At 38.6% G+C, this 22,643-nt stretch overlaps 1 protein-coding gene across 1 annotated transcript; it reads right to left on the bottom strand.

Annotated features, from left to right (window-relative positions):
- Positions 1 to 19,602: 19,602 nt before the first annotated feature.
- Positions 19,603 to 20,238, bottom strand: LOC147628233 (uncharacterized). The gene is made up of 3 exons (XM_086814121.1): positions 20,070 to 20,238; positions 19,831 to 19,977; positions 19,603 to 19,748 (listed from the first exon to the last, which is right to left on the bottom strand). The coding sequence occupies exons 1-3, from the start codon at positions 20,130 to 20,132 to the stop codon at positions 19,617 to 19,619; spliced, it is 342 nt and encodes a 113-aa protein (XP_086670247.1). The 5' UTR covers positions 20,133 to 20,238; the 3' UTR covers positions 19,603 to 19,616.
- Between the last annotated feature and the right edge of the window lie 2,405 nt (positions 20,239 to 22,643).

Genomic DNA, 22,643 nt, shown 5'->3' with positions numbered 1-22,643 from the left:
GAAAATAACAGCTGATAGGGGTGAGCTAGATGTTGAAGAAGCAAGGGAATTCTTCTCTAGAATTGGTATCAAACTGTCTCTAACATGTGCTTACAATCCTGAGGGCAATGGGAAAAGTGAGCGAGGACATCCTCCAATCATTAAAGCTTTGGCTACGGCATGCAGAGAAAGGATGAGAGAGTGGCCAAAGCTGCTACCATATGCCTTGTGGGCTGACCGTACAACTCATAGCTCAGTTTGACAGGATACATGCCTGCAGAATTAATGTATGGTCAGAAGCCAGTGATGCCAGTTGAAGAAGTAATTCTAACTTGGAATGTATTGCCTTGGGTGGAAGGATTGAGCAGAGATGACCTCCTTGCATTGCGAATAAGACAGTTGGAGAGGAGGCCTGAAGATGTAGAGCTTGCTAAAGCTCGCTTGAAAGATGCAAGGCTGAAAAATAAAGAAAGATTTGATAGTAGACACAGACTCCGGCCAAAACCTATTGAAGAAGGTGATTGGGTTCTAATGTATGATAGTAGCCTTGACAACCAATTCACTGTTCAAAGAAAATTTGCAAAAAGATGGTTTGGCCCTTACATTGTCAAGCATGTGCATGGAAATGCCACGTATACTCTGTGTGAGCTTGATGGAACAGAAGTAAAGAATCTTGTGGGGGCTGGCAAAAGAATCAAGATATTTAAAAGAAGGCATGATGGTGATCCTTTTGATTCACAAGAGATTCAGGATGAGAAGCTTGACAGTGGAAGTATGGATATGGTTGAAGAGGAAGAGGATGATCTTCCTGGAACTGCAGAAGATGAAGATGACATCCAGTTATATGTGGACCTTGATGATGATTTGGCACATACCAGAGGATGTGCAGGTTTAGAGGGGGTGGATGTCGTGCCATGGCACGTCTATGATGTGAAACCGTGCATGTGAGGCCGTCAAATACACATCCAGATGCATGAGGTTATGTGCCATGACGAGTCATTATATGATGACATGTACATATGTTCATATTGTATATAAGGTTCAATAAGACAAGCTGAGGCTGAGTCAAATCTAGGAGTTTTTGTATATGAGTGTGGAGGGTGATGATTCTGCTAAAATGGTATCGATTGGGTCAAATCAGTGAATCTTATGGAATGCAAACATGAGGGTATGCCAATGCACTAAGGAATGTATTTATGAAGATATGGGAAAATACTTGAATGAATAATTGGGGAGTCTATAAATCACATGGCCAATATGATGATTTACACACTGTGGAGGCATCAAAAGTAGTGGAGACTCAATGGACATTGCAGTGTGAATGCGGGGGAATAGATCAACTACCTTGCATTGAGCACCTTACCTTAATGCTAAGGTTAGGAGTATTACACTAAGGGGTACATTGTGTGGTATTAAAAAGGAAAACAATGGGAAGCATTGGAGTGTGGGTGGTAGCACACGTGGAAATGTTTTTTTTCCCTTTATTAGAATTTACTAGATAATGGGAGAGAAGATTCGAGCGCAGCTTTAAATGAGGAATTTTCCGCATGGATAGCGGGAAAAAGGTGAGCATCGCCGAGTTCTCCGCGGGGGGGGGGGGGGGGGGAAAGAAAAAGGACCGGAGGCTCACGGCGGCAAACTAGAGTGAGGAGGAAAAATCTGCAGAGTTAGAGAACAGCGGCGTTGAGACCAGAGGATTTTATTGGAAGACCATATCTTCTGCGCATAGCTTTTAGGTGCTAGAAATAAAGAGAAAATCAAATACTACAGAATGATATGCTTTTTGAAAAATCGAAGCTTACAGTCAGTGCAGAAGTGACTGCTGCATCACGTATTTCTTCATCGCGTTATCAACGCAGAGGCGACTGTATACGATGTAAAAAGAAGCGAAAATCTGAAATTCGCCTCTTTTTTTTTAGAGATAAGTGAATTTTTTTAAAAAGCTTTCCCTCCAAAAAGCTTTGGGAATAAGGTCTTGTATAGTTTTTTTTATATACTTTGGAGAACCATAAAACTTGGATTTCAAATACTATTTAACTGGGCTTTAGAGTGCAAGATGGGGAACTTTCAAAAATTACAGAGTTATGTGGTACATATGCCATGCTATTTTGCTTGTGAGATGTTAGAATATTAAGGCAGGTTTTCAGGTGATAAAAAGTGCATCTCGAAGTAATAGTTTTGATGACACTGGATTAAAAGGATGTAACTAGACACATGTATATTGGAAAAATGGGAAGGCTTTGTTATGCCCACATGTGAATGGTTCAAAGGATTTCATGCAATTTTGTGCAATCAACGGGATGAATTCAAGGATGTATTGAGGTGAATCGACACATGTATTGTCATTGGAAATAGTGATGTTCAATACTCCTTGGGAAATTTTGTGCGTGAGTTTCCTTGTTGGATTTAACAATCACTCTCACAGCTAGAAGTTTCGTACTTTCCTGGCTATTCCGCATACTTTACGACAACGTTCTCTACACTGACTTTCCCAAAAAATTCCCTCCATGTTACAGCTTCCTACTACAGACTTGTTTTGGGGGTTTATTTCTAGCCAATTTAGTTTGTGCATAACCGGAACTTCTTTTTCCATGATTTCCTTAGTTTGAAGGTGCAGAATGCTACTCAGCGAAATGTTTTCCGCTTCGTTGTTGCAATTTTCCAAAAGGAAAGATTCCTGGCCTAATTATGGTGGAGGTTTCCTTCAGTGGTGGGCAACGGAGTTGTAGTGGTGATTCCCCAGCAGGATCCCCAGGTGTTTCTTGTTGATTTTCCTCTCCGCAGAGTGGAATGGCAAGACAACAGTCTAGGGTATCAGACCAGTTAGACAATGCCGTGGGTGACATGTAGCCACCCACTAGAGCTTCTCGATTCGAACACCAAATCTAGAGTGGTCATGGGGACACTCAGAACTCAACTGAGCTTTAGAACTTCTCAAACACACACACTCTGCTCTCACTCTGCTAAGTCACTCTCTCTCTCAATGGCACACAGCATGTTTCTTAAAACAAAGACACAACATTCTGAGTCAACATATTGCGAAGAGTACATAGAGATAAAGTGGGTTGTAACATTTCTCTTTGATAAATGTATGGCTTCCTGTTCACTACATATCGACACATGACTCAAATCCCCTAAGAACTACAACAATAGCATGGTTCACCCTCTCACTATTCTCACTACTTGTAACTATCAGCAACATGCACTTTTGTGACCTTCAGCTAGCTCCTCTGCTACTTGACTTGCACCCTCCTTTTAAGCTCGGTCTTCTTAATCTCGGCAACAACTGCTCTAGTGGTTACATCCTGCCATCTTCACACATGGAGTACCGCGGTGGTGCTCATGACGTGGAAGGTGGTCAAGCTGAGCACTCTACCACCACTAAGCTATTGGGCGCAATAGTTGGATTTCATGATGGTGTAATACTCTTCTTAGAATACCATCAAATCTGGTGTGGTATAGTTGCTCTTTTATCAACACATATTTCATGGAGTTCTTCTAGTCACTACTTGTCTCCTTGAGGTACTTAGATCCTTTCTGGAAAAACCAAAAAAGAGAATATAGTCCTCCTCATACAAAGACTCTCTTCCCTGGTATAAAGGTTCTTGAAACTTTATCCCATGTACATCTAACAAGTATCTACTCAGCCAACTCATGAGCTCTTTTATTTCAATCCCTAGATATATGCCAAATTCTAATAGCTTGAAAACTCCCAAGAAGCTTCCTGGCTTTGAAGAACCATTGTTTCAACTCATATTTATTGACTCTCCATACTCCTCATATCTGTCTAATGATCGACATTGCATCTCTTTTCAATATTAACCTCCTAATTTTTATCCTTTTTCACTCCTCAAGCCCTAAGTACAAATTACTATATTTTGCTTCATTGTTGCTCTTCACTTCTATCTCATGGTAGCCAAACCAGACCACTTTTACCTATGTGTGGAAAAATACATAGCTAACTCACTCATACTCCTTTTGAAAGAACCATCAAAGAACATGGTTTCCTCAGCATCCTGTAACTCCTTATGTATATTGTGGCTAGGAACATTTTGTTTTTCAACATCTCTAAACTGGCTTGGGCTTCACTTGTACTTCTCTATAAGTTAACATATCTACCCTCACATTGTTCTCCTTGATGAAGCTCATGTCAAACTTCTGTAGGGCTAGTATCCACCTCTACACTTTTGGATTATCTCTTGGAAATCTGAGTATATTGGGTAGCAAGCTGCAAGATGTTAAAACCACAAAAGGCTTGTAAATCAAGTAGCTTCTCAGTCTTTTGACTAGAACAATGTCCACACCAACAACTCCACCTCATGCCATGACTTCTCATTTCCCATGGTCTTGCTGATGTAATACACATGCCTCATATAGGATTGCTCCACTCCTTTTTACATAAAAACTTCTCCAAAATGGCATTCTCACCTACACTGAGACATATAAAAAGTCTATTCCAATCTGGTGGCATCATAATGGGTAAGGTAGAAAGAAGATCCTTAATATTCTCAAAGAGTTCCTCTTCAATAGTACTCTAAACAAAAGGCTTACCTTCTACAGGGGATAAAGGTATTCAGCAAGCATATAGAATGACCTAGATAAGTATCACATATTTTGAATGAAGCTAATAATCTCCTTGGTTGTCTTTGGACTCTCCATCTCCAGGAGATTTTCCACTTTGGAAGGGTTAGGAGCTACCCCATTTTCACTAACTTCATGCCCAAGCAGCACCACCCTTACTCTTGCTAGGTTACATTTACCTGGATTCAACTGAGCTCCATCCTCATCAAGCCTCTGACATACAAAATCCAGCTTCTTAACATGCACCAACCTATCAGTAAACACAAATGTCATAACATGCACCAACCTGTCAGTAAAACCCTCACAAAATTACCCAAGTAAGGACCAAGAATATCCTTTCTACACTCCCCAAGGAGTAATGAAACTTGTCTTCTTCTGATCCTCTGGATCTATCTTGATTTAGAAATAACCACTAAACCCATCATAGATAGAGTATCTCTCACTACCTACTACAGCCCGATCCAAAATCTCATCCTAAAAAAGGCAATGGATAGTGATGTCTTTTAGTGGCATCCTCAAAAGGCAAAGGATAGTGATATCTTTTAAAGGTTTAGTGTCTTTTAGTGGCTACATTTAAAGGTTTATAATCTACACACACTCTCCACTTGTTTCCTTTTTTAGGCACTATAACCACAAGGGACACCCAATCAACTCAGCAACTCTATAAATGAAACCAACTTGCAGAAGCTTGGTGACTTCTATCTCCAACACATGCCTCTGAATAGTTCCAAGCTTTCTAAGCTTCTGCGCCATAGGCTTCATCCCTTATTTCAGTTTAATCTCATGTAGCACACTAGGAGTCCCCCTCATCTGAGTATATTCCCTTGCAAATAACCTTGGGTACTTATCCAAAGAGAACTTCATGCTGCTCTTTTTCTTCTATAGTCAAATCTTTATCAACCATCTCCATCAACTCCTCTTTTGGAACATTAAATTTCTCATCTTGAGTATTAATGTATTTTATCATACTACCAGCTCTATCCACCCCCCTTGACCTCAGCCCACCTGTAATCCACACATATCCCTACAACTCCAAAAACTTTGATCCAATCCCTCATCATCAGCTTCTTCCAATAGGCACAATATGGACTCTCATCTTTTCCCCCTAAGGATTTCTACACCTCCTCTCTCTAGAAAAATGGGCTCATGGTGGTGAATTTTTTTCAAACAAATTAAAAGTTGGTGGAAATTGCACATTTGGAATCTACTCATCATCGATACCTTTCCAATGATATATAGCATGATGGAAAATTTTGATAGCATTTATAACATGCCATGTTATCACCAATTTCGGGACTTCTTGAATAATCAAAATTTCCCACCATGCTATATATCATTGGAAAGGTCTTGATGAGTAGATTCCAAATGTGGAATCTCTGCCAACTTTTGATTTGATTTGTAAAAATTTCACCATGAGCTGAGTTTTCTAGAGAGAGGAGGTGTGGAAATCCTTAAGGGGTAAAAATGAGAGTCCATATTTTGCCTAGTGAAGATTTTGAAGAATAGGCATCATAACTTTCAAAGGAGTAGAACTAGCATTTGTGTTTATCTCTAGATCTTCTCCAAGCTCCATAATTTTTGCTATCTTTAAATCAGATCTGATCCTCTTATTCTTTAGTTTGTCAACAAATAAATCTATACATCCATTGTACCAATTTTGCCTTGATTTCATTGTAATTAATCATGGCCTCCCACAAGGAGTACAGGGCCCCATGACATGCAAATCAATCATCACCTTTTAACCAAGCACATTTGATTCCAACTCCTTGATCACTCCTAGACACTTCACTCTAGCACTGTTAACCATCTTAACACTAAACATGGATCTCCCATAGTAACTTCTAACTCAAGGGCATGCAATGCTTCCTTAGTAATCACACATACTTGAGCTTCACCACCATCAATATAAACTTTGCTTATATTCTTGCCATGGATCTAGACATCCAACACAGGCAACAAATCTGGAACCTTTCTCAATTGAACCAAACTAGCTCATGTACACTAACCTTCACCGTTTGGACACTAGCAAGTTTATGCCACTTGTAAGATTCCTCCCTCCAGCTTTTGAGGTGTAAAGGTGTAAGAACCTCCCCTCCTGTTCTTGTAATTACTGCCCTCTCTAAAATAGAAGAAAGATCTTGTTTTACCCTATTTTGGCCTAGAGAGAGAAAATGTCTAGAGAGAGATAATCCATAGTTGAAATATCTTTGGATATAAAAATCCTCCTAGTGTCTAAAATGGATTCCCCTGAAACATATGTTCAAAATGAACTTTCCAATGTGCATTAAGAACTAATTGAAAATGGTATAAGGGACCTTAGCCAAATGATCTACATTTTTAGAAATTTTTGGATTATGGTCCAATTAAGGTTCCAATGGGCCAACTGGATTAATCCAACTGTTGGGATGAGATAAATTCAAAAGAATAAAAGAAAATACCCAAAAAAAAGTAAATTCTCACATAAGATGAAGAGTTGACTAAGTACAAGGTTTATTAGTTAAAAATTATGAGATATTACTTAAAAAATGAGATATATTTGGAATAATGATGCATTTTTGACACCTTGGTAAGGAAAGGGGGACTGTTGAGGTAGGCACCTCTTTCACATGTGTGGAAGGGTTTTTAATTCAAAAAAATTGTGATACTTTTATCTCTCCTCTCTCCTAGGATCAAACCAAATCAAAAAGGGAGCCAAACTGGTCATCCAAATCTTGTCCAAATTGAGTCAAACTAAACCTGAAAAATTCTAGAACCCAATTGGACTTGGTTAATGACCTCCTCACCTATAAATAGACCCTCAGTCATTTGTAATTGATTATTGGAGCTATATTATGCCAGTATTATATTAAAATAATCATATTTTCTATTATCTTTTAAATTTTCCTCTCTCTTGGGAGCTTGGAGCTCTCTCTCTCTACAACAACTCTTGGAGTTGCTCTTCTCCTCTTGGTGGACCAATTGATTGGTCAGGGGCTTCACTGTAATTAGAGAATCAAGCCAAACTTGAAGGTAAAATCAAAATTATATGGTTTTTTTCAATTTTCTCAGTAACTTTCTTCTTCTCAACCCCTCTCAAGCTTGAGAAGCTTTCAAAATGATTGTTTTAATTCAATTCAAGATTTCCCTAAGTTTCTTAATATTTAATTAAGATTATGTTAATCTTTATGCTTATTTGTAATGCATTCTTTAAGTAAATCTCTCTCTCTCTCAAAGAATAGCCATCTTTATGGCTACATCCCTTGAAAAAGGATGCTTCTCAATGATAGTCTCTTAATTCAAAGCTAAACTCTAGGCTCGATAAGCTAGAGATTAAGAAAATGGTATTTTTGTTATTTTATGTTAACAAAATAATGGTTATTTCTTTTAGATTATTATAAGTAGTTAAAAACTACTCTGATTGATTCTAAATGAGAAATATATTATCCTATCAATTTGGAAAAAGAGAAATAATGGAATTAACTTAATCTAGTGGGATAAGCATAATTAAGTTTATGATTATGGTTAAAATTATGATTTAAATTCATAGCTTGATTTTAAGCATAAAAGAGGAACTACTATCATATTTTCATTACAAGCTTTTATTCTTTAGAAAAAAAATTAAGAATTATCAGTAATAGTAGCGAAGCTATGGTAAAATTTTTAGAAAATAATACATATCTTATTTTTATGCATAATGCTAAAAGAGGACTTCCTACCATATTCTAGGATTGGACATCCTATGCAAAAAGAATAATTTTCATCATATTCATGAGAAATTTTTTTTATAATTATGCATAATTAATTGATTATGATAAAAGAGAAATTTTTGGTAAAATTATTTTAATACAAAAAGAGGAATTCCCATGATATTTGAGATCCAAGTAATTAAATGGTAAAAGATAAAATTTTGGTAAATTTATTTTTTTAAGATTCCTCCCCCAACCCCTCATGATGTCCAGTATCTTCCCCTGTAATCAAATCCCTCTTCAGAAATATAAAAGATCTTGTTTCCACCAGTTTTGGCCTAGAGAGAGAAAATGTTCTAAAAAGAGAATATTTAGATTTTAAATATTTTTGGATAGAAAAATACCTCATATTATTAAAATGGTTCCCCTGAAACAGAAGTTCAAAAGATTTTCAGGTGTATTAGAAATTAAGTATAATCGGTTCAAGAGGCATTATCCTAGGGTGAAGATTTTTTCGAAATTTCAAATTAAGGTTCCTATGGGCCAATAAGATCAATCTAAATGTAAGGAAGAGATGAATGAAGAAATAAAAGAAAAATCTCCCAAAAATGAGTAAATGCTCACATAAGATGAAGAGTTGACTAAGAACAAGGCTAATAGTTAAAAAGGGAAGATATTTAGAAGTAATGATGCATTTTTGACACCTCTGCATGGGGATTTTTCCCTCATGAATGAGGCGCCTACTTCACATGTGTAATTGAGTTTTAAATCTTCAAAAATTGTGATATTTTTATCTCTCCTCTCTCTTGAACCAAACCAAATCAAAAAGGAACCAAACCGAATAAAAAAGGAACCAAACTAGGTCCAAATCTAGTCCAAATTCAACCAAATTAAAATCTGGAAAATTCTAGAAATTAGTTGGTCTTGGTTAGAGCCTCCCTCTCCTATAAATAGAACATGAGTCCTTTGAAAAAAATAGGAGAATTTTACTATACTAGAATTATGCTGAAATAATGCTAATTTTTACTATTCTCTAAAATTCTCTCCAAATTAAAGAAATTGGACCTTCCCTCTTTCTTCAATCCTCATTGGTGGCTCCATCAACATACTAAACCAATTGATTGGTTGGGGGCCTCTACCGTGAACAAAGAATCAAGCAATTTGTAAGGTAAATGGTGAATTTTGATCTTTTTCTATAATTTCTCAAAGTTTCTCTCTTCTCAACCCCTCTCAAGCTTGAGAAGCTTAATTGGAATGGTTTTTGAATGCTATTGAAGTTAATTGATGAATGGTAGTAAAGAGTTACATAAGTTGATGAATGCTATTGAAGTTAATTGATGAATGCTATTGAAGTTAATTGATGAATGATAGTAAAGAATTACATAAATTTTTCATTTATGCTTAATTCTAATGGTTTTTATGTAATTTCTTTCTCTCACTCAAGAAATGGTCATACTCATGACCTATTCTCAATCCAAATGAAGCTTTTCATAAAGCTTTTCCTTAAGTAATGCAAGATTAATCTATGCTTGAGGTCAGGGGTTGTTGCAAGATCAGGGTGTCCAGTTTAATCCAGTTTATGTTGGAATGGGACAATGCTTGGAGAGCAAATTCTCGGGAGCAAGGTACTTAAAATGAGATCAAGCAAGTAATAGAAAATATGCTTTCCCTTAAATTAACTCAATATAATTTAAATTAATATAAATTAGTCTAATTAATCAAAATTAATCAAAAATATGATGAAATGATAAACAAATGATCTTTCCATACTTAGAGTCATCCAATTTATTTTTCCATAGATGCACCATTACAAGTACACTAGTCCCTATAGGTTTTAGATGATTCACATAAAAAATATAATTTTACTAATTAGATTATTAATATAAGCAGGCCTTCTAATAGTCTGGAAGAATTTTAAAAAAGAGATCATTAAAAATCCAACCATTAGATTTGTAATTTTTACTAACCATCACATTCTACTAATGTCTCAGTATCTACCCACTCTTTTGATCTACAAGATTAAGGATTTTAAGTGGTAGCTATTGTGGGTACAAAAAGTGGCGTATATTATAATGCTTTAAACCTTGAAATATTTAAAGAAAATAGACAAATATCTTACAATTTTCTCAAAAAATCAAGTTAATCTCCATATTATGTGAAGATCTAAGGTACAAAGTGGGAATCTCATATGAGTTTATATGTAAAAGATATTATCATTTTATGGAATCAGTTCAAATTTGGGACAGGGTGTATACATTGACTTTGTACCTAAGAAAATGAGGACTTTTGACTATCTAATGCTTAATCAAATTATGCAACTATATTTCCAACTTTGAATATGATGTTCCAACAAAAGAACTTGAAACGAAATTCCTTCATTTACTAGGAGAGATTAGCCACTAAAGGTAAACAAATGCTTGTTTTTTTACTATCTACAGGGTGCCTGAGTGGACAAAACTGGGCACCCTGATCTTGCAAACAACCACCCTCAAATTAATGGCTTTTTTCTATGCTTTTAGTTTATGTATTTCATGAATATTGATGATTTAATCCATTATGGGTTAATGATTCAATTAGGATCATTCTAATCATTCTCTTAATGATAAGCTTTATCCTTTAAAATAATTGAGATTTATCAGTCATAGCAGCGGAGCTATGGTAAAATTTTTATAAAAATTACACATAAAATAATTTCATTCAAAGTATGAAAAGAGGACTTCCTACCATATTCTAGGAATTATCATCCTAGATTAATTGAAAGAATTTTATTGTAATCATGGAGAAATTGATTTTTATATTATGCATAATGGCTTAACCTTGAGTGGAAAAGCCGGAGATTGGTATCAAGCTTTAAGGGTTGAAGAGCGTACTCACTATCCCACTCTCAAGAGATTGTTCTTGAAAGAATACATACGGGAGGGTGTGCTTTGGGGGGAGTAGCATCTCAACTCCAAAAAGCTGAACGCGAGGAAGGGGAGTCAGTGAGAGACTTTATTAGTCGATTAAAGCATCTAAATTCTCGCTGCACTCCTGATGAGCGCTTCAATAACAACCAACTGCTTGATAGATTCATCCGAGGATTGCGCCACGAGGACATATACAATGGCCTAGTCATTAGAGGTCTTACAACGTGGGAAGCAGTCATCACTGCCAATGCAATCCAGTTAGAAGACAACTTGATGATTGCAGGTAAAAATAGGTACATAAAGATGAAAATTTTCATCTTATATCCAAGAAGTTGTCCATACATGATGGTAGCCACATGAGGCTTGAAAAAGAAACATAGTTGCATAAACCAAAACTATACGTGAAGAAAAACTAGCGAGAGCGACTACTCGGAGGAGTCATCACTCTCCGAGTCTTCTTGTCCACCTTGTGCCTACACAAAGTGAAGATATATATAAATAAAAATAGAAAGAATTATAAAGGTTGAAATATTTTTTAAATAAAAATAAAAAGTATTACTTGAATTGGTGTTCTCCTTGCTTGATTGTATTGTGTGTCGGAGATGATCCCATGTATCTCCTCTATTGTGGCGACAATGGTAGCGAGTCTCTACTCTGCTGGGGTAGGATTTCTATCCACACAATGTCAAGCTACATCACAAGACAAACATTACAACAATTATAACACAAAATTCAAAAGAGTGATTTTCATCATAAATAATTTTATGCAGAAATTAAATGCGTAAGAGAAATTCTTTTATTATAAAAGTGTAGTTTCTACTAAATTAGAATTATGCATAAAAGATTGATTTTTAATTCAAAAGTGTCATTCTCATTTAAAATGAAATTATGCATAGGAAGATGCATAAAAGATTGATTTTTAATTAAAAAGTGTCATTCTCATTTAAAATAAATTTATGCATAGGAAGATGCAAAAAAGATTGATTTTTAATTCAAAAGTGTCATTCTCATTTAAAATGAATTTATGCATAGGAAGATGCATAAAAGATTGATTTTTAATTCAAAAGTGTCATTCTCATTTAAAATGAATTTATGCATAGGAAGATGCATAAAAGATTGATTTTTATTTCGAAAGTGTCATTCTTCTTAAAAATGGAATTTATGCATAAATAGATGCGTAAAGAAATCTTATATCAAATATAAGAATTCTCTTGTATTCTATAAATAGATATTAGGATGTGATAAGATGCATATGAGTGAGTTAAGAGTTATATGAGATGTGATAAGAATGAGTATGGGATGAGTTAGGATGTGGATATATGAATGTGGATGTGTATGTATGCATGTAGATGTGGATGTATGGATGTATGGATGTGGATGTGAATGTGGATGTGGATGTATGGATGTAAATGTGGATGTGGATGTATAGATGTAGATACAGATGTGGATGTATGTATGTGGATGTGGATGTGAAAATGGATGTATGCATGTAGATGTGGATGTATGGATGTGAATGTGAATGTGGATGTGGATGTATGGATATAGATGTGAATGTGGATGTGGATGTATGGATGTGAATGTGGATGTGGATGTGGATGTATGAATGTAGATGTGGATGTGTATGTATGAATGTGGATGTGTATATATGGATGTGATGTGAATGTGGATGTGTATGTATGGATGTATGGATGTGGATGTGTATGTATGAATGTGAATATGAATGTGGATGTGGATGTGGATGTGGATGTATGGATGTAGATACGGATGTGGATGTATGTATGTGGATGTGGATGTATGAATGAGGATGTGAAAATGGATGTATGCATGTAGATGTGGATGTATAGATGTGAATGTGGATGTGGATGTATGGATGTAGATACGGATGTGGATGTGGATGTATGAATGAGGATGTGAAAATGGATGTATGCGTGTAGATGTGGATGTATGGATGTGAATGTGAATGTGGATGTGGATGTGGATGTATGGATGTGGATGTGTATGTATGAATGTAAATGTGAATGTGGATGTGGATGTGGATGTATGGATGTGGATATGGATGTGTATGTATGAATGCGGATATGGGATTGGATGTATGATGTGGATGTAGAATAATGAATGTGAATGTGTATGTGAAATAATGTGTCGTCGATATGAGTGAATGGATGAGAATGAGTACACATATGAATGGAACGTGGAATAAGTAATGTGGACTGAGGAGGGATAATGTGGAAAGACGAGAGTTCGATATAGAAACTATATTTTGTGACCTGTTTGTAAATGACTGTTTTATGTCAAGAATGCTGGGGAAGCATTTTGACCGTCTTGTGGATTAAGGTCATGGAGACCTAACTGATAAAGTTGCAACTGCTGTTTGACGGAGAGTCAATGGAGGACGTCTCGCGTAGCAAGGTCGACCGAGGTCTTGACCAGCCTCGGTTCGATTTAAATGGTGAGCTTCCGGTATGGTGGATGGGGGACCAAGGAAGCGATCTATGAGTGAAGCGCTAGGTCACCTGCGAAGGATCCTAGAGGGTGCTGACCAACGGTGTTCGGGCTCTGGGTCACCAAAGATACCACACGTGCGTCGTGAAAGATATTGGAACAAGGAGTAAGAGTTGTTTTCTGAAACCGGGCATGGATCTGGTTGATTAACCTTGCTGGTCCTCAACGGATGAGTCCATGGCTCTTTTATATGGATATGTTGGTTGATCTTGCTGATCTTCAACGGAGATTCCATCTTGATTTTTATAAGTGATTATATTGCCGAGTACTATGAGCTAGGAACTATTGAAAAGGCCCCTGAGTGAATAGGTGGTGAGCGTTCTGGTTACCAATGATGCCATAGATACTCTGATGAAGGAATGATTGGAAATTAAGATTCAACCGGATATTTTGGAGAATTGTGATCAGTGATACTATGGTTTCATTAAATGATTGTTTTAAAGATGATTGAATCTGTGAAAAAGACAATTTCATATGGGGTGTGTAAGTGGTGTGACTAGTTTATGTTTGCATGAACTTCCGCCGGCTAGGGGGCCTGGGAACTCTTTTCCCTGGTACCTGAGACAAAACCTAACCAAATTCCTAATTGGATCCCATCACTACAGTCGTTGGGCGGTTGGCTAACCCATGGGACTGGATGGGGTTAGGCTGGACTGATGGATCCGTAAATCGAGACTCAATTTCTGTTATTACGATAGATAAAGTAAATCCCGGATAGTAATTGTTTTATGGATATGAATCAACGGCTATGCCTCTTGATGGGGAAAAAAGCGTTGATCCCAATGATCCAAGTGCAAGTTTCTTCCTTGATCTAACCGAGTATCTGTATAGGTGCAGTCGGATCAGCTTGATCAGTAATGGTCTTGACTACGTTAGAGTAAAAAGTTATCCTGGTGGAATCGCCCGTGCTTTCCGGGTAAAGGAAGTTTTTCCGGGTTTGATTTTGGAAAAACCGACGGATTAGTCTCTTGTTCTCCGGATATCCGTTGGATGAGGCCCTGAGTGTGGGACCCTGAGTGTGGGACCCTGCCCCGTGCAAGAAATGCTACTTTCGCTGCTAGCACCCCGAATCCATTGCGTGGTAGGGACAGGAATCTCACAGTTGGTATTAGAGAAAATTGGCTAATAAAGATCAACTGAGAAGCCAAATATGTCAAAAATTTATCAAGAAGCATAAAAAGGTTGTAATTGTGTGATATAATTCATACAATTTGATATTCAAACTGAAAAATTTGTAAATTAGTAATTGGGTCTTCAGATGGAAGTACCACAATTGTATGGAACCCTGACTTGCTTGAGGCCTAGACATGATGGTATTTACCTTATAGATCCAAGTATCATGACTACCCGTATATACCGAGGGTATAACTGCAGCTCTTTACTGGCAGTATATACGAGTAAATCTAAGACTTGAAATTATAAGCATTAATGCTATCCAGATGATGATTTTGAATGTGGTTGATATGATTTTAATTCTGTTTGAGAACTGATGAGTTGATTCATTAGGAACTCAATGGATTCTTTTTGGGCCCTTTAATTTTCCATGAGGTTATGGAAACATTTAACTTTTTGACAAATAGGAGCCTGCCATGTGAGCAAAAACCATTGGTGATTAAGAGAGGTGTAAGAGTGGTCAAAGGGTACACTTTTCTCCCCAAAAGGAGAGGGGCAAGTTTACAATTTTCGGACCTCCATAACTTCTACATACAAGTTCCGATTTGAGCGGAGATTATAGATCCGTGGTCTACGCATCAAGAGCTTTCCATAGATATGTTACATGATATGGTTTTATCCGCTAGATTTTAAATTCCATTTTCTTCCCAAAATTCAAATTCAAATAAAGTAGCCGTTTTGAAGCTTCAAATTAGAAAACGTTTCTTCTTAAGAGAAAAGGTTTGACTCCCTTAAACTGCCAAATAAAAGGGCCCAAGAAGACTCCATTGAGGTCCTAATGTGGATTCTGATTGAAAAAAATGATGATCCCTAAAATTTGGTTGAAATATAATAAGCTGAGCAAAACCACAATGACGATGAAATGGGATGAGTCCCTGTGATAATATTCATAACTAGAATGATGATAATGATTTCAGCAAATCACTATGAGATTAGTGGATTGTGCTGTCAAATTGCTACTGTTAACTTTTGATCAATGGATCAAGTTAAGGGATGATAAATTAAAAATCAAAAAAATTGAAATTCCCATGGAGGATTGTTTAGATAGAGAAATTCAGTTTGATGGACCATTATTGTGTTAAAGATATGAATGAGATAATTCTGAATGAATTGTTAACTAATAATACGTTCTATATGAGTAACTTTAACCCTTGACTCTGTGGGGAGCCGAGAACCCCGGAATCAGTTGAATAAAAAATCGGATTGAATCATAAATAAAGAGGCTTAACAAGAATTTTCGTATTGATAGGAACATGGATCGAGGTCGTCGTGGTAGAAATGTTAACCCCCAATTTGATGAAGAAGAGCTCGACCTGGATGTTCGTAAAACTCTTCATAGTTCACAGCTTGGACCTTTCAAGGGTGAAGGGGAAAACTTGGGCGAGACTGTGGAGAAGTGGATCGAATCAATGGAAGAATACTTCGATGTCACCGGTTATAATGAGAAGAGCAAAATGGCTCTTGCAAGGCTGAAGATAGTGGAGATAGCTAGAGTGGCATGGAGAAACCACTGCGAGACAAACCATCTCGACCGAAATACCCAAACCTGGACCGATCTCAAGGCTTATCTCAGAAAGAGGTTTTGTCCCCCAGGCTTTCTTGAAACTAAGATGAATGAGTTCTTGGAACTAAAGCAGGAAGCCCAAAAAATTGAAGAGTACCATCAGGCTTTTGCACTTCTCCTTAAATATTCCCCTCAATTGGATGAAGAGCAGCTGATGTGGCCAGGTTTATTCAGGGAATGAACGAGCCATTAGATACTTTAGTCAAGAATGCCAAACCTATTTCCATGGCCGAAGCAGTTCGGATGGCGAAGGATTTCGCCAAAGCCTTTGATGTCAAAGTCTCGCCAAAGCTAGCACCATCACCTTTCAAAAGGTTTTTATTCCCAGAAGGTGATTCCAACCTTCCTTCACCTAAGAGATATCAAGGTCAAACCCAGGATATGGGAAGTTCCAAAATGGAAGAAATGTCCTTTTTCCGAAACTGAATCCCCTGGATTTCAACTTCAGAAGTTCCACCCTTGAACAAGAGAATGAAATGCTATAACTGTCAAGGAATTGGACATCACAGTAGTATGGATTGCCCAACTCCTTTTGGATCAAGGTTTTCAGGGCAAGAAAATCAAGGGTCAAGATTCCAGACTCCAGCCCCTTCCGTCTAGAGTAATCACGGTTCTATCCGCCAAAATCAGGGAAATCCCAGAGGTAGACCCTCTATCCAACACCCTCTATCCAACCTATAGTTTCAACCCAAAGTAATGCAAGACCTCCAACTCAGAATAGGGGAAGTCAGAGAGAGTTATTCCCAAATCGGCCGTCCACTTCCAAGGCAGTAACACTCGAAGTGATTGAAGAAGAAGAAGAAGATGAAAGAGATCATACTCCACCTGCGAGATGAGGACATCTCGCGTTTTTTAAGTGGGGTAGAATGTAAGATTCCTCCCCCAACCCCTCATGATGTCCAGTATCTTCCCCTGTAATCAAATCCCTCTTCAGAAATATAAAAGATCTTGTTTCTACCAGTTTTGGTCTAGAGAGAGAAAATATTCTAGAAAGAGAATATTCAGATTTTAAATATTTTTGGATAGAAAAATACCTCATATTATTAAAATCAGTTCCTCTAAAATAGAAGTTCTAAAAGATTTTCAGAAGGTGTATTGGAAATTAAGTATAATCGGTTCAAGAGGCATTATCCTAGGGGTGAAGATTTTTTCAAAATTTCAAATTAAGGTTCCTATGGGCCAATAAGATCAATCCAAATGTAAGGAAGAGATAAATGAAGAAATAAAAGAAAAATCTCCCAAAAATGAGTAAATGCTCACATAAGATGAAGAGTTGACTAAGGACAAGGCTAATAGTTAAAAAGGGGAGATATTTAGAAGTAATGATGCATTTTTGACACCTCTGCATGGGGATTTCCCCCTCATGAATGAGGCGCCTACTTCACATGTGCAATTGAGTTTTCAATCTTCAAAAATTGTGATATTTTTATATCTCCTCTCTCTTGAACCAAACCGAATAAAAAAGGAACCAACCTAGGTCCAAATCTAGTCCAAACTCAACCAAACTGAAATGTGGAAAACTCTAGAAATCAGTTGGTCTTGGTTACATCCTCCCTCTCCTATAAATAGAACATGAGTCCTTTGAAAAAAAAAGGAGAATTTTACTATACTAGAATTATGCTGAAATAATGCTAATTTTTACTATTCTCTAAAATTCTCTCCAAATTAAAGAAATTGGACCTTCCCTCTTTCTTCAATCCCCATTGGTGGCTCCATCAACATACTAAACCAATTGATTGGTTGGGAGCCTCTACCGTGAACAAAGAATCAAGCAATTTGTAAGGTAAATGGTGAATTTTGATCTTTTTCTCTCAAAGTTTCTCTCTTCTCAACCCCTCTTAAGCTTGAGAAGCTTAATTGGAATGGTTTTTGAATGCTATTGAAGTTAATTACGAAATGAAACGCCCAGGTCTCCTCTACATCTTCCTTGTTGAAATCTCCAAGAGATATGGCCTCTACAAGCTGGTAGAAGGCCTCCACCAGCAGAGGGTTGAGCTCCACACAAGAGAAGATGAGTTTTTGACCTATTCTACACCACAAATGTGACCTACTCAACCTAACCTCTAGATACCATGTTGAGAAAATGTGGTGCTCATGCTAGATCAAGTGTGTGGAGGTAAGAGAGCTCACAAAATACAAGAACAATATCTTGCTTATTAAGTTGTTTATGAATACAACTAGGCCTTGCTCAATACAAAATGCCTCCTAGCTCCACCTTTAAATAGATGAGCTAGTGGACCTTAAGTCCCTTCACACACACCTTTCTCTTCCCCTTCTACATAACCTTAGTCTCTTAATACGGGTTCGGTCAGATCAGTTTGGTTAACGATGACCTTGACTACGTTAGAAATAAAATATCCCCTAGAGGAATTGCCCGTGTTTTCTGGAGAAGGGAAGTTTTTCTGGGTTCGATTTTGGAAAAAACGAGGGATTAGTCTCTCACTACAAGGGATTGGGCTCATACCCGCGCTCTTAGCCGCTAAAAATGACTTATGAAAAAAAGTAGCGGGCCCGTGTATCAGCGCGTGTATAATCGCGGCCAGAGACATGCGTGTAAAACCGCGTGTACAGTACCTCTCAGACGCGCGTATACACGGGTATATACCCGCGTTATTATATACAGACGCGTTAATACACGCACCTATACACGCTTCTTATTACATTAGACGCGCTTATACACGGGTGTATAACCGCATTCTGCTCAGTTCATGTTCCAGACGCGTTTTTACTTGCGTCCATACACGCGTTTTTTTAATGTAGCTACGTTGATACACACGTGACTGCCAGTTTATACGCGTTAATACACGCGTAATTTCGAGGGTATCCGCGTAGATACACGCGAGCTTTAGCAGTGTTGACGCGCTTATACACGCGAACAGAGAGCAAAAAAAAAATCCAGAGAGTGCTATTTGGTGCCTGAATACTGTTCCAGCATTCCAGCACCCAATAGCACTCTCTGGTTTAGGGTTTTTGGTGCATTAGACCATCCCATTAGACCATCCACGAAGAACATATGCACGAGGGAGATTAAGACAAGAACGACATGAATGCATACTGCATTGTCATTACACGATTCAAGACAGCCATGAATGTAATACTATCGATCAATCAATTCAATATTACTATCAAAATTTCATACATGTATACAAGGGAGTCCATATCTCGAAGTAGCCCATGGCTTGAGTTTACAAAAAAATATATACAATCACATCCTAAATATGGAATGTGATACTACAAGTCTGAGTACTACTCAGACCCAGATGATGACTCGGTGCTCCCCCCATGCTCAGATGAGCTCGCATCGGTCGGAATGTCCGAGGAGTAGTGCTCACGTCCACCCTCTGCAGCGGCGGCCGGTGGATCATCAGCAGCTTGTGCCTGTTCAAGTAATATATAGTATATAAGTATATATATATGCAATTCAATAAACCAAAACCATTCGTTACGAATTTTCAAGTACCTGTCGACCGTATGGTCTCATGGCCAACTCAAACTGCGCGTCCGTAATACGTCCCTCGGCTCTGAAGATGGCCCACGTATCACGTCTGCTATGCCGGCGAGCATACGCAGTATCGTGGGTTGTGGGCTTCCTCCCCGTAACCCGTCGCTGTATCATAATCAACACAATTTGTAAGATTAAAACAATTCATAGAATCAATGAATTAAGTAAACAATCAAATAAAGTGGCAGGATACTTACGAACTCTGCCTCCCATGACTCGACGCCGCCAGATCCGAAATGCGAAGATCCAACGGTCTCCATCTGGATCCGTCGTGCCTCCACATGCTGCCTGCTCTTCACGCCACCCTCTGCTCGTTTCTTTGCCTCCTTCCACTCGCGTTTGTGCGCAGTGGCAGGTTTCTCGGCAGGATAGCCACCCGCAGCTACATTTAGCCGGTCATCGTACGCGAGTTTTTTAAGGTGAGATCTTTTATTACTTAAGATCTCCCTTATTCGCGTCCTTCCCCATACATCCGAGAATGTAGCATGTGGGGGATCAAACCACTCTCTCCATCTCTCTCATCTCCTCCTCTTCCGAACTGTCTCCTCTAACTCTTCTCCCTCTATCTCCTCTCTCACCCCGTGCCCTACTACCTCCCCCACCTCCCCCACCTCCCCCACCAAAGCACCCGCCGCATCCTCCCCCACTCCCACTCTTCCTACTGCTGCGGGTGGAGTCACGACTGGGGGATTGTCTACGTGACGGTGGCTGTGAGCCCTAACGTGACGGTGGCTCTGAGGGAGCACGTGATGGTGGCTGTGAGGGTGTACGTGAGTGTGTCTGGGACGAGGTATGTCTCCTCAGTGGACGTGGAAGAGGAGAAGCTGCATGCCGTCTCGTCGGACTCGGAGGAATAGACGGCACTGGAGTGCCCTGGATACTCGCGATAGGGGTATAGACACCAGGCAGGGAAGGAGGGGGATGGGCATACATATACTCTGTAAGCTCAACCGAACCAGGTTGGCGCCCAAAGTGATTCATCATCTCCATCAACCAATTGCTGTACGCAAATGGATCGGATGAAGAACCTGGAATATCCATAAAGAACCTGCAACAAACATCATCATGTACATCATGGGCTGTCTCTTTACTCACACATTGTCATTACACAAGTCAATTGCCTGCAAACCCTAAACCCTAAACGCCGCAGTTTTCTGTCTGCAGAAACGCGTGTATACACCCGTCAAAAAACGCGTGTATACACCCGTCAAAAAACGCGTGTATATGCGCGTGAAAAAACTCTGCAGACAGGTTACACGCGCTTCTACACGCGTTCGTACACGCGAACTGCGAAAAAATTTTCTCGAAAAGCCCGACCCCCCGACAAAGACAGAATGTCCTGATAAAAAGGACCAGCCATTGTCGCCCCTGTCAGGATGCAGCAACCCAATCGTGTGCAAGAAGACAAACCCAAAGAGCAAAGAGCAAAGTAAACAAATCTGACAAAAAGAGACAAGGCACAGGACAAAGTGACTCACCTCTGGAAAAGTGAGTCCTCTCTGCTCCTTCTCTGCTCCCTCCTTCTCCCGTGTGTGTGCTCCTTTCTCTGCTCCCTCCTTGCTGTTGGAAGAGGCGAAAACGCATGCACTATTGATTTCTAAGTTCAAAATCTATATTTGGGGAAGGCGGGCTATTTTTAGTTTAAATATGCCGCCGCGTTTATGTTCGCGTTTATGAAGGCGGGTATTTTCGCGTGTATATCCTTTTAGCTGCGTTGATACACGCGTTTTGCAGGAAATAACTGCGTGAATACACGCGTTTTTTAGGAATTAGCCGCGTCAATACACGCGAGTTTTAGGAGATAGCCGCGTGAATAGACGCGATTTTATGCTTTCATTAAAAATATATAGTGAGTTTGTGTTTTCTGATTTGTACACAGGATGTCATCAACCTCTTCAAGCAGTTCTGGAGAAGATGAGACAATGCGTCATCGTAATCGCGATGTGTGGTTGGGACAACGGATCAAATGTATGTGTAATCGATGTCAAGGATGCATTGTACGAGCACGTCGAATTACCTTGAATCACATCTCCATGTATGGAGAATGGAATCAAACAGGTTTAGAGGTGGGTAGATGTAAATTGATGGTATTCAAATGACTCATGGTATCCAAATTAAATTAATAGAGTTGTAACATATAATTTGATAAATTGAAGCAGGATGCAGTACCACACCCTAACATGGTACCCTACGCGCGACGAGAGCACGTAAAGCGTCGACGAGATGATGCTGGAGCTTCAGGATCTATTGTCAGAGATGAGTGGGAAAGGGACGACAATAGCCCTGCACCCCACGAAGTTGTGGAAGAGGAGGTGCTTGATGATATGGTGCGGAATCTTTTTAAGGATGATCCCAAAGGTATGGACGACGATGATATGGAACAAGAGCATCTTTATAAAGCTTCATCGACACCGGTGTTTGAAGGGTGCACATTCTCAGTTTTACGTGCTTCACTTGAACTACTTAATATACAAACAGTTTATGGATGGAGCAATGCAAGTCTTGACGCATTGTTGAAGTAAGCATTCTAACTTATAAATTTGAATTAGTGGTTTAAGGTTTAGGATTTAAGACTAATTATAATTGATGATATTGGATGCAGGCTATTGTCAAACATGCTTCCAAAGGAAAATAGACTACCCACCTCAAGAGACATAGCGAGGCGATATGTGACATCTCTTGGAGGACTGGATTATGATAAAATACATGCATGCGTCAATGATTGCATTCTCTTTCGTGGGACGCATAAGGAGGCTCTGACATGTCCCACT

This window comes from Cibotium barometz, chromosome 19, assembly GCF_041138505.1.
Source record: "Cibotium barometz isolate CiBa-2024 chromosome 19, ASM4113850v1, whole genome shotgun sequence".
NCBI lineage: Eukaryota > Viridiplantae > Streptophyta > Polypodiopsida > Cyatheales > Cibotiaceae > Cibotium > Cibotium barometz.
The sequence above is the reverse complement of the archived record's forward strand: the minus strand, read 5'-3'. Positions and strand labels throughout refer to the sequence as shown.

Excerpts from the sequence above, each read along its gene's own strand:
- LOC147628233 (XM_086814121.1), bottom strand. The coding sequence starts at position 20,132 with ATGGAGACCGTTGGATCTTCGCATTTCGGATCTGGCGGCGTCGAGTCA. Across the intron at positions 19,978-20,069 it reads AGTCATGGGAGGCAGAGTTC|CGACGGGTTACGGGGAGGAA; the intron begins GTAAGTATCCTG and ends ATTATGATACAG. Across the intron at positions 19,749-19,830 it reads TGAGACCATACGGTCGACAG|GCACAAGCTGCTGATGATCC; the intron begins GTACTTGAAAAT and ends TTACTTGAACAG.